General features: G+C 42.8%; 2 protein-coding genes across 6 annotated transcripts in view; one reads left to right on the top strand and one right to left on the bottom strand.

Annotated features, from left to right (window-relative positions):
- Window positions 1-1332: 1332 nt before the first annotated feature.
- Window positions 1333-10643, bottom strand: LOC126999023 (coiled-coil domain-containing protein 137-like). Its single transcript, XM_050861353.1, has 6 exons — window positions 10336-10643; window positions 8301-8483; window positions 7768-7891; window positions 7262-7432; window positions 2767-2931; window positions 1333-1622 (listed from the first exon to the last, which is right to left on the bottom strand). The coding sequence occupies exons 1-6, from the start codon at window positions 10410-10412 to the stop codon at window positions 1413-1415; spliced, it is 930 nt and encodes a 309-aa protein (XP_050717310.1). The 5' UTR covers window positions 10413-10643; the 3' UTR covers window positions 1333-1412.
- A 34-nt stretch (window positions 10644-10677) lies between these two features.
- LOC126999020 (dihydroorotate dehydrogenase (quinone), mitochondrial-like) overlaps window positions 10678-12968 on the top strand; it is a 40237-nt gene continuing 37946 nt past the window's right edge. For 2 of the 5 annotated variants that reach the window (XM_050861342.1, XM_050861345.1), the window contains exons 1-2: window positions 11310-11439; window positions 11542-11752. In XM_050861342.1, the coding sequence (XP_050717299.1) occupies window positions 11708-11752 (45 nt within the window). In that variant the 5' untranslated portion in view covers window positions 11310-11439; window positions 11542-11707. Of the gene's footprint in view, window positions 10697-11308; window positions 11440-11541; window positions 11753-12968 lie in introns of those variants that run through there. The other 3 variants (XM_050861344.1, XM_050861346.1, XM_050861350.1) reach the window with 3 other exon arrangements.

Raw genomic sequence — 12968 nt, 5'->3', positions numbered from 1 at the left:
TGTGCGTGTGTGTGTGTGTGTGTAAAAAAATATAAACAAGGAAAACTTGGCTTTTCTCCTGAAGTCAGTAGGCGGTGGCGAGTGGATATCGTGACGGCGCCGCGTCCAGGACGACGCGGGTTCGCGCCCCGCCCGGTGCCACAAGCTGAGATTTTTCATCCACCGCCGAGTGGCCCAAGATTACCCACATACTGTTCTGAAGACCATCTATCAATCCGGACTCTCTATTCTAGGATCTAAGATGAGCTCCGGGGGGGGGGCAGTATGAGCCAATTCAAGATGGCGCCACTATAAACACTTTCCTGCGCCACGACGAGCTGGGGCCGACCACCAGGCCCCATCAAGAAAGTCTATCGGCGCCATAGGCGAATATGTAAAAAATAAATAAATAAATACCAATGTACCATGAAACAGGCCTATGATGAGCTGCTATTGGCCGCAACTCGGTTTAAGAATAACTAGGATGTGACACAAGAACTATCAATGAGACATGAAGCACTACTAAGTAGCTGTGATTCACCACAAAGCAGCCATGCACTGCTACACTCATCATATAAGCCTTCTTAAAATTGCAGAGGCAAAAAACACTCCTCTGCTAAATGAACAACCATGTGAAGTAACATCAACATACTGAAATTTGTAGTCACCATCCATCAGGTCTTATTCACCACTGGTGTAGCACCTTGCCACCATATGCTTCCCACCCAGAAAATTACATTTTGGAGAGAACAGGGTCACACCTTCCTTCCCCTGGTCTGGCATTTTCATGCAGGATAGAACGGTTCTATCCTGCATGAATTCTGAGAGTACATAAAGAGGTTCTATTAGAACCTCTTTTAGGTACTCTTCTATTATGACGTTGCAGGTTTCAGGAATAATCTAGTAAACTGTGTTGCGAACTACCCTGAAACCATGCAGTAGTAGTCTTGTAGTGGTCTCCAGTTGTGTAATGTGATGGCCAGCCTCATCCTCTGTTCTAAGGCCTTCCTCCATTATGTGTATTGATTCTTGGCCCAACTCTGCTAAGCAGTTCCATTTAACATCTCAGAATCCATACATAAAATCCTGAAACTCATATACACTTTGCTGGAGTTGAGGTTGTTAGGTGGTCTTCAGGCCAGCATGTTTAAGCTACTCAGCAATGACTGAAAATTGTCAGCTTGTAGTGGCAGGTGGTACTTGATCCTGGGTCATCCTTGACACCACATTCGCACACTGACAACACAGCCACCACCTTCCCTATGTGTCTTTATCTTGTTAAATTTTGGACACTCCATGTTGACTGCCATTCAGATGATGCATGAAAGGAAAGTATATATGAGGAAAGAGATATTTTACTAAAGCATTTTATTAGCATCTCACTCAAGAAACAGTATTTAACATTGTCAGCACACAAGTAGTATGAGGCACCTTCAGGCCAGGGTCTGTGAGGTGAGGGTGTTCTTAGAGGCCTTCATACTCCGGTATGCTTCCACCACCCTCTGCCGCTCCTCCTCCAGTATCCTGCGCCTTCCAGCAGAAACTTGCTTGTTCTTTGATTTCTGGCTGGGCTTGCCAGTTTTACTTGGGGTTGCATCTTCTTTATTTCCCTTCAGCTTCTCCATAAATAAAAATGATTTGGGCTGTGGGAATAGAAAATATATGCCTATGAACCATGATAAAGCACAAGGACAGTAAGACTGCTACACACTTCTATGATAACATCAATAGAGTTCCCCCCCAAACTTTTTTTTAAAGTAAGAGAAGCAGCTAGTAAAAAAACCCTACTGAATTCTGCTTCTGTAAAAGAAGGCATAATCCAATGACCTGAAGAGAGGTCAATTTTGGAAGGAAAGGTGCCTCTGTTTCAGAGGGATGAAAGAACAAAAATGTTGATTAACTTTTGCATAAGGGAATTGGATAGTATAGGGATGATCTAAAGTAGAAAGTCGCGTGCAGCAGGGCCACAGGAGAGGGAGTTAGCAAGTTCAGAAGAGCAGTCAGCATGAAGAGATTGATAGAGGCAACAATGTAACAGATTTTAAAAGAGAGAAGACTGTCAGTTACAGGAGGGGAGTTGATGAGACAAGTAACCTTTGACTCCATTCTGTCCAAGAGAGCTGCATGTGTGAAGCCCCTCTACATTGGAGATGCATACCATACAAGGGTGGACAAGGCCCTTGAATATGGATAGCATTAGGGAGGGGAAAAAAATGGTGGAGATGACACAGAACACCTAGCCTCAAGGAAGCTGATGTAGCAAGAAATGAGATGTCAAGTTTCCCGTTAAGACTGAGAATATTTAGTGTCGAAGAAGGGTTAGCGGAATGTTATCAAAGAAGAGGGAATAGGTGTGAGATAGAATGTCCTGAAATGAAACCAGAAACAGAAGTACAGAGAGGAATAGAATCTGTTGGAGGGTAGTTTTAAAGCAAAGATTTGTGCCAGACTCTGTCATGTTCTCATGAGTTTTTTTTGCCAAACTTTACATTTTGAATGCAAAATTAGGGACACTGGTTTACTTCAGAGGGAATAAAATAAAACACACCAAATATTTTTTGTGAAAAGCACTTGTATGATATCAGCTCACTACATGAAGTTCCTAAATTGAAATTATGAATTACTGATTTACTCAATTACTTAATTACTGTATGATGACTTAACACAGCAACGCCACTTCACCAATTAGATATATTATGAACAGAGTGAAAAAAAATCATCATTGACACTAACAAGACAAAGAAATACAGTACAACAGACTGATGCAAAAAGACAACCTATCCATACCTTCACATTATTTCCATCGATTTTTCTTGTGAGTTTTTCTGTATCAAGGCTGGGAGGTTCATACACCACCTCTCCAAACTCATACTTGTCTTTGTAGTAAGAAAATTCATCGTCATCATCTTCATCTTGTTTTCTCTTCTTGCCTCGCCTTCGTTTGTCTCGTTCCTGGGATGAAAGCTGTCCATTAATATGTCTCATCCGAATTTCTACTACTTATGCTTAACTAATGCCACGAATCATTTCCAAGATCGTACTGAGAAAAAGAAAGCAAAAAATATCTGCACCTTCACAATTATACATAAATACTATACTGCTGGCCCTCCAACAGCACAGTTGCATTGTGCCAATCACAAACAATGATGATAAAATCTGCATTGATGAAACATCAATTTAACTTATAGTACCTAATTGGTACTACCTTAGCTTATCAAAATGACATCTTTTATCCCGTTTTTTCTTGTAAGTTCTATTTTGAAATGTTTTTTCATCAACATCATACAAAGACATAATAAGGGACATTTCTTACCCTCCTTTAGCTTTCTAATCCCTAAGATACGGGTATTTGTTCCCGTGACTCCCCCGCACCCTCAGACTTCGGGTATTTGTTACCATGACTCCTGCTCACTCCTAGGTTACGGGTATTTGTTCAAGGGACTCCTGCTCACTCCTAGGTTACGGGTATTTGTTCAAGGGACTCCTGCTCACTCCTAGGTTACGGGTATTTGTTCAAGGGACTCCTGCTCACTCCTAGGCTACAGGTATTTGTTCAAGGGACTCCTGCTCACTCCTAGGCTACAGGTATTTGTTCAAGGGACTCCTGCTCACTCCTAGGCTACAGGTATTTGTTCAAGGGACTCCTGCTCACTCCTAGGCTACAGGTATTTGTTCAAGGGACTCCTACTCACTCCTAGGTTACGGGTATTTGTTCAAGGGACTCCTACTCACTCCTAGGCTACGGGTATTTGTTCCCATGACTCCTGAGGCTGAAGGTTTATTTTATGCGCCAAACGCTAGTTATTGTTTTCTGAACTCAATGACTCCAATACTATCATAATGATCAGGTTTAGTTTGGTCTCATTAGATTTGATTTACCTTGAACTTGACATTAATAGATGTTGTAAATCTTCACTCGGGCTTTTGGAGGCAGGAGCGGTGGAAATGAGGGTGAGGGTGCATTGTCTTGGCAGATATTTCTGGATGCAAAAAATACCCTGATCAACAAAAATATCCAATTTCAGTGCAGTACAGATTCTTCAGTTACGTTCAGTAGTTTTGGAGAAAAGTTAAAATTTCGGGGAGTTTTTTCTCTCTCTCTCTCTCTCTCTCTCTCTCTGCAGGTTTCGTGTACACACAACTTTTGTACATCTCGAAGGCAGGGATAGGTCTGACTGATTGGAGGTTACCAGTTGCTAAAATATATGCAAAGAATAGCAAAAGCACATATGACCTACTTTCATTATAGTCACTGAAATATGCCAGTAGGAAATGGCTCATGCTATATAAATAAACCTACAGCCATGACCAAGGCTGCTGAGGAATTATATATCTAAACCCCATTTATATAATTATTTTTACATTTTACATAATTATATACATTTTGCATAATTACAAGTAACAGTAACAGACATTCTCTCTCTTCTGGTTCTGAAAACTTTTAATGGTTATCATTATTAAGTGTCTTTCACTTTTGAGCAATAAGACTATTGTAAAGATATTTAGGAGCTCCAAGGCAGAACTTACGAAGGTTAGCAGACTGATTAATAAGCTGCATGTTCATGTAACTCATATACCAGATCAAGCTTTGATTGTATTCACTTCCACTTCCCTATTCTCTCATTGCCAGGCTCATAAACTCTGTACCTGCACTTGGAGCTTTAACCATGAAAAGTATAATTTTACTGAGCATGATATGAGCAAGGATAGGAAGGGAAGAGGGAAGGATCGTATGGATGGCTGATAAGATTGGTACTGTGAAGTATGAATAGGTATATTTGTGTCCCAGATTGGGGAAAGAAAGGCAAGATTGAGATGAAGAGACTTCTGGAGGATTTAAAGCAGTATTTCAAAATATTGGGAATAAAAGAAGCATATTTGTTAGGGGATATGAATGCAATACAGTAGAACCTCGTTGATCCGGCACGAACGGGGGGAAGCTCGTGCCGTATAACCAATTTTTCCTATGTTTTGAGACTTATTCTTGTAGAACTGCCAAAACTTCTACTACTCATAGATAGTGGAGGATGACCAGCCAAATTCCTCCATCAGACTATGGCGGGACTTGTGTTTCTCAAGTCTCTGGCAGATCTCCAACTTCTGCTTCAAAGTAAGCACCTTGCACTTCCTCTTCTCGGTAACCTTATGCACGTTGCTACCGAATAACAGGCCAAATGGTCCAGTAAAAACCATGAAAGGCAGGTCTGGCTATGGCGGCACAACACAGTGGTCTATGGCGGATAACACGATGAGTGTACTGGCGATGCTGCATAGTTGCCAACTCCACTTTGGCAGCCCTGACGTAAACAACGGCAGACCAGATCCGTGCCATTGTTTTGAGGGTGCTGTTGTTTTGGGTGCTGGATAAAAGAAGTTCTACTGTAGTTGGAAGCGTGGAAATTGTGGGTGAATTAATTGGGTGGCCAGGAGATTTATCCCCTAAGGGGTCCTGTGTTTCAGCCCCTGATCTGAGTTGGTTAAGGAAGGGCCTGCAACTACTCCCTGGGAAAATCCACCTAAAGCCGTGAACAAAAGAAAAGAAAGAGGTTGTGGTTGCAGCATAAGCCTCAACCCTGATCCAGTTTTGCTTGGGGCCCAATGGCACAGCAGGCTTCATCAATGCATCTGCATGGGGTAAGCCTGCCATCAGTGATGGGTGCAGAGCAAAGCCTTTGGGACTCCTGCATCTTGGAGAAGGAAGGGCCCCCAGCCCCTCTTGTTTTAGGGGTGGCTAGGGTAATGCAAAAGTGACACCTCCCCACAGAACCAGCCTGGGATTTACCTCTAGAGAGTTCTGTGTGGGCTCCTAAATATCCTGAGCCTCTCGGAGTATCACCAACCACCTTATCTCTCAAATGAGCTCAAGACTGAAGGTGGATATAGTGGGACTCTCTGAGATGAGGAGGCCTGGCAGTGGTGAGATCATTAGAGGGGGGTACACCGACTACTAGTCTGGCATAAGCAATGGTGCCCATCTTGAGGGGATGGCTATAGGCATCTCCAGTTGACTGCAGTCATTTATGGTTTAGGTTACTCTAGTTGATGAGTGTATAATGCTAGTGAGGCTGAAGCAAACATTCAGCTTCATGTCTCCTGTTGCAATGCATGCTCCTACCTAGATGTGTGTGAAGCTGAAGAGATGTTCTACACTAATCTTGACTCTGCATTAGATCACTTCCCCCCTCAGGACATATTCACTTTTTAAAGTGACTTCAATGCTACTACTGGCACTGACAGGGTTGGCTATGGGTAATGTGTTGGTCCCCATGGTTCTGGTACCAGGAACACTATCAGCACTCTCCTCCAAGATTCAGGAGGTTGATAATTGCAGATTCTTGGTACCAGAGACCAGAGCGGCACTACTAGACTTATAGCAATGATAGAGGGGTAGTTAAGGAGACTGACCACATCCTTGTAAGCACTCATATGAGAATCCTCCAGTACTTGTTTTCTGGAATGCTAAGTTCTTTGCTACTGATCATAGGCTTGTTGTTGCAACACTCAAACTTCATGTCAGGTGTCCTCAGATATCCATTTATCAACCAACCCAAAAGAAGGATAAACAGCTGGGTGAACTGTGCTCTGACTGCCCGGGCCCAGGGATTTGTAGCTAGGCATGCCTACCACTGCACCACGGAAGCACTAAAAGGGGACCATCAGGATTGTAAAAACTACTGCGATATTACACTGCTCAGTGTGTCAGGCAAAATGCCTGCTCTTCTATTGCTCATGTGGACTCACACCCAGCTGCTGAAGCTACAGAGACCTGAGCAGTCTGGGTTCACAGCTGGTAAGTCAACAACTGGCTATCCTAGCGCTTCACATACTGGTGTGGTACCAACATGAGTTTCAACAAGGGATGTTTGCAGCCTGAGTCAATCTAAAGAAGGCATTTGGTTTGTTCCATCATGAGGCTCTCTGGGAGTTCCTTTGACACCGTAGAATTTCTGGAAAGACCGTTGGTCTATTGACTGGCCTGCACTTTGGGACTGAGAGTGTTGTAAGTGTGGGGAGGGCATGTCCCGCTTCTTTCCCATGAATGCAGAACCAAGGCAAATAACAAAGTTTATGGCTGGAGCAAGTCAATAGATCCAGCTATGAGGTAAGCAGGATGGGAAGGAGGCTTATATGGAGACTTGCCCAAATGCAATTGGTCATGAGTCACATATGTCGTAACTCGAGGTCTACATGTGTTAGAGGTGAGGTTGTGAAAAGAATGTTTAATGGTTCTGACTACTGGTCACTTCAACCTTCCACCACCACCTTCAGCAACACAACTTACCCGTCTTGCTGCTTTCCTTTTCTCCTCTCGCTCAGTAACTTCTTTCTTTTGTTTATCTGAAAGCAATGGGTCATTCTTCTCTTGGTGTTGAACAGACAATACTTGACCAAACTCATCTCGTTGTACCTCCACTTTGAACTTGTTTTCGAAAGCTGCCTCCTTCATTATCTCCTGCAAAGTAAATAGTTATTACTCTGCTGTCTTACTGATACACACCTGCCACTTCCTGTTTAACCCATCTGTTCTGACTCTCCTGAAGCTCTGAGTGGCTCAGAAAGGGGTAAATATGGAATGACTATGAGCATCAAAACAGCATGGTGTGCATTAGCTTGCTCCTCTCATAACCATACAGCCACCACCATTATTTTTCACTCAAAAATCATTGTTACTGTGTATTTTTTGTTATAAAAGGTACAGGTTAGTCTCATCTCATTGTTCATTCAACAGTGTGTAAAAAGGGAACAGATTGCTAAAAGATAAAGACTAGAGATAAATTGCCCACCCACATTAGTCACTCTGTCAACTCTCTTCAGAAATTTCTTGTAATTTTCATTTGGGTGTTGCTGCAGCAAAGGCACCAGTTTTGTTGGGCGACTCATGCCTGGTTCCTCCCTTTCACGATCAACATACCTGGAAAGCATCATATAAGCATGTCAGATATTTCTTTTTGAACTATAATATTACTTATTTTATTTATTATTTGTTTTCTTTTGTGCTTAATCTCTATTATATGTCTATAATATGAATATTTTCAGCCTATCATCAACTAAGACTGAATAAACTCAATTTATTCTTATTCTTCTTATTATTATCATCATCACATTCATACTGTTCACATTATAAACAGAGAGAGAGAGAGAGAGAGAGAGAGAGAGAACTCCTAAGTCATTAAGAGCACTCACAAGGGCTTGAAAGTCTCCACAAATTTACTGGAAACATTGTGAAGTATTTACTAGATCTCCCAAACCTTGTGAGGTCACATTAGTATAAAGTAAGTAAAAAGGAAGTCATTGAAAAGTAACAAACAAACAGTACTTACTTTCTGCCATCAATTAGTGTTTTGTCTCTCTTTATCTTGCCCTTTGTTTTCTTCATCTTTTTAAAAGGACCATTATTAACACCTTTTCTTTTTACGTTGGTGAATCTGGCAATGTCTTGGAGACGTCTTGGTATTTCTTGAGAATCAATGGATGCAGGCGCAGCATTGAGTTTGTGTTTTACTCTGAAATTTAAATGGTATTGTGTCAAATATTTAATTATGCAACTTTTATTTTTTTACTGATTAACAATCATTTGGGATGGCATGAATCAGGGGTTAAAGTTACTTAAACAAGAAGAACCAAACCAAGGCCAAAACATTAAATCCCATAAATAAATCAAGCAGGAAATAAATTAAAAAGCTTTTAGAAACTAAAAACTAAACAAAAGAGAAATATATCTATATTTTCAGTAACATCACAATAATCGTTCTCAGCCTCGGTGGTGAAGTGGTTAGCACGCCTTGCTATTAGCTACATATCTGCTGGCCTGGGTTTGAATCTCTACCTAGGCAGTTGGCACATAGCTCACCCTGCTGTAATAACTCAGATCTGATGTAGCAGTTGCTCTGTCCCAGGGTAATGGGTTCTCACCCACCGCAGGCTCAAGGGCCAATGAGATGGAGATGAGCACCATGGTCATGGGCAGCTTTAGTGTATGGTCCCAACTTTACTATTACTAGGCCCAACATTCTCCACCTCTGTCTGATGGTAGTGTAATCCCCTGCTCTGGCAAATGCTCATCCCTTCACCCGGTCCTTCATTAAAGCGGAGTGCTCAGGGGTAGCATGGGCCAAGCAAGAGTCATATATCACACCAGCCACTATAAATAAAATTCGCCTGTGCCACCAACAGGCTGGGGTCATCGCCCCTCAAGACACCCTACAGGCACTATAGGCAACACACACACACACACACACACAAAAAAAAAAAGGCCCAATTTTATTTATAATTCTCGTATATTTATTAATACTTCATCAATCTTTGTCTGTTCTCTAATCCATAATGCTTGCTTCCTGTATCCATGTTATACCCTGCATTTTTCTCCATTTTTTGGCGAGCTTTTTAGTGTTGTCTAACTGTGAGCAGGGGTGTGGAGTCAGAGTCGGTGGAGTCGGCTACTTTTGGCCGGAGCCGGAGTCGGTAAAACTACCCCTGACTACGACTCCTTAGCCTAACATAATCAGTTATCGTGTAATGAAGTTGTGAAGTTTTTTCTTTTACATTAGCTAGATGTTCTCAGCAGAATACATGTGTCCCGCTGTGCGAGAAGCGACATAACATTAATAAAAGTCATAAAAAAGAAAAAATATATACAGTTCATTCTAAGTTCAGGTATGATGATCAGGGTATTATTTCATAACATATGTCAAAATGAAGGCATGGGAGGCATGCAGTCAGCAAGTTCAGAAGAGCAGTCAGCGTGAAAATATCGATAGAAGATAGAAAGAAATGCAACATGGCAGCGGAATTTAAGAGGTAGAAGACTGTCAGTAAGAGGAGTTGATGAGACAAAGAGCCTTAGACTGTTCAAAAGAGCTGTGTGAGTGGAGCCCCCCACACGTGAGATGCATATTCCATACGAGGAGAGACAAGGCCCCTGCTTATGGATAGCAACTGTGCGGGGGAAAAGAACTGGCGGAGCCCAACCTATTAAACCGATGCGAATGGTTGTTATTAGTAGCCAGATTATAGAGAACGAGCTAACGGTGACCAGATGTGTAACGTTGTCTCATGAGAATTATAGGGATAACCACGTATTGTAGACATTTCTAACACACGAACTACATGCTACGGCGTCATATCAAGGTGTTGAGAGGCTCAGTCAGACGAAGAGCACCGTGCAGAACAGATAAACATCGGACTTAAAAAATCTCAAGGCATCCCCACATATTTAAGCCGTTGACGCAGTAAACTGGTATGAATCGGTAACTAAAACCTTAACAAATGTGAAGCAAATGAAGTATTCTATGCACTCCCCATGCTATTTTTTTGGTATAGTAGAAGCAGTAGTTACCAAAAAATCTTAATACGTACTTATTCAGACGCTGCTCTTGTTGTTTGTATGGGTCCTTTACTCCTCTGTGTTTCTTTCCGGGTATTTTCCTGCCCATTGTAAGTCAGTGTTGTCACGGCAGCTTGAGAAATACGACTCGGCCTGTAAGCGAAGTGTTCCTGCACTCACAGCTTCCACCTCTCTCTCTCTCTTATTCTTCTTTACAGTTTTAGAGGGCTGGGTTACTGTTATCCATGGAGCCAGGGCCTGCAGAGCCTTGTGAGGAGTGCCGCGGCCTGTCCCGAGGAGCGCTGCGCCACCACGTGTTGTTGTTTACGTGCTGACGTCACTGGAAGGGGTCATGCAAATAATAACAACAATAACAATGCGTAACTTGCTCAGGTACGTACTGAGCTTTATCTATTGTTTCATGACAATATTTGTATAAATAAAGGTTTGATTCAATTACATAATGTCATTGGTTGTAAAAGGGACCTTGGCAGATGTGGACAGGTACCGTTAATTTGAGTACCAGTAATACCGGTACTGAAAACTTAGGATCCAATAGTACCGGTACCGGTGTGTGGCTCCAGTTTTGGTTATCACAATAATATAATCTTTGAATGGTGGGGAGATCAAAACTGTACCGTGGGGTCTGACTAAACTAATGTAAAGCGGAAGTAGTACATCTTTATTTTATAATAAAAATTTTAATGAAGCCTGCATGGAGCGTTATCTTCGCTTTATTTGCTGCGTCGATGCATTGCTGTGAGAATTTGAGGTTTGACGCGATTTTGACACGCAGGTCCTTGACGCACTGAACACTTTTGAGTTTAACGCCACGCCCTCTTAGTGTTCCAACTTTAAGAACCCTGCGGGCACTTATCTATATTAAAGGGCATTTCCCATCCATCAGACCAATGAAATTTTATGCAAATCTTCTTCGTCAGTGACAATCGAGTTACCAATATATGTGTCGTGGTCCAAGATGTAGAGTTGTCGTGGTCTGAATATCTACGTAAATCTCACTCGTGAGGGGAATCCGAACTTGAAGGACAGCGGGAGCGACTGGTACCGGTTCCGTGCCATCAGTACCGGTACCGCTACCTACCCACCCCAGACCTTGGTTGTGTAATTGTAGTGACGTAAGTTAAATATATATATTTCACCTCCATGGTTATAGACATTCTTCCTTCTGTTACCCAACATGAACTTAGCATATCAACTCAGTTTTCCTTCCCACCAAGGTCATTACTGAGGAGACTAAAAGCCGAGGAATCCAGTCTTGTGTGTTCCGTTGGGTCACACGCACGGCCCGCAGGGAGTGTGCCAGGTCACGGGGCGGGGACGAGGCAGGACCAGCTGACCCACTGAAGAGGAACGTGCCGCCCTAAACAGTGGCTCTAAGATACAATGTCACGACCGCTAAGCAGACTTTTCTTCAACAAAAAGTTCAAGGTAAGGTGGTCTTGATTATCTAAAGTATTACTCCAGAACTACACCCAACTCCTATGAATGACACTGATAGGTTGATAGATTTTAACTTACTACCTAATCATCATTCTGACAACCTTTTGCGCCGCAGATAATTGGTTTCTTATATTCGAAGCAATAACTGATCATCGCTCGAGCGATGATAGGCAGCTTCTTGGGCTAGGTGATGGATTACTATGTGCGGGACCGTGAGCAGTGATACATCCATTGTCCACCGCTAAAAACAGCATTACTGAGGGTGCAGTAATGAATTTATTAAATACATAAAAAAGAGGGTTGTTTTATGGCTTGGTTAGGTTTTGAGTTTCCTCAAACACATGGCAGGCAGCAGTGGGCACAAAGAGACATGCTGCCCCGAGATGTTTTCACCCCAGTGTACTCAAAATGTTTTTGGTAATTCTTTACAAGAAGTCCGCCTCCCCCTCCACCACTCCAGGCCCCCATACCCCCCAACACAAGCCTGGGGACCTGTGGGGAACCGGGGTTTTGTGGGGGTAAGGCAAAATCACTGATAAATGTGCTTCCAAAATTTCCCTAAAATAGGGAAAATTCCCTGGTCTCAAAAGTAAGGAAAGTCCTTTCGTATACTCTTGTAATCTATTATGACATAACCTAGCAGCCGCTGCAGCCGGTCTGTTGACGAGTGTCGGGCGTGCCACCCCCCCACCACCGTCGCCCAAATCCATCCCGCGCTGCATAATTTTTGACAGTCCACACCTCATGTCGAATATATTTAAACTACCCCAACCAAGCTTTACATAACCTAACCTCTAACGGGGGCTTTTCCCCCTCGACCCCCCCCTCCTAACCAAGGGGGGCTGGACCCCCCCCACATTATAACCTCCTAGGGAAAAAGACCCTAGAAGTAGAGCAACTCTTGGGAAATGTTATGTCGAATATATTTAAACTACCCCAACTGAACTTTACATAACCTAACCTCTAACGGGGGGCTTCGCCCCTCTCGACCCCCCTCCTAACCAAGGGGGGGTCTTTGCCCCCCTCGACCCCCCCCCCCCCCCCCCACACACACACATTATAACCCTTGGGAAAAGACCCTAGAAGTAGAGTAACTCTAGAGGTTCAGTGATTGGTCCCCTGCTATTTCTTATTTATATCAATCATGTTGTTTCTGGTTTAAACTGTATATAAATTTTGTCTCATTGCTGATGACCAAGTTATT

Source organism: Eriocheir sinensis, chromosome 15, assembly GCF_024679095.1.
Source record: "Eriocheir sinensis breed Jianghai 21 chromosome 15, ASM2467909v1, whole genome shotgun sequence".
Classification (NCBI taxonomy): Eukaryota; Metazoa; Arthropoda; class Malacostraca; order Decapoda; family Varunidae; genus Eriocheir; species Eriocheir sinensis.
The sequence above is the reverse complement of the archived record's forward strand: the minus strand, read 5'-3'. Positions and strand labels throughout refer to the sequence as shown.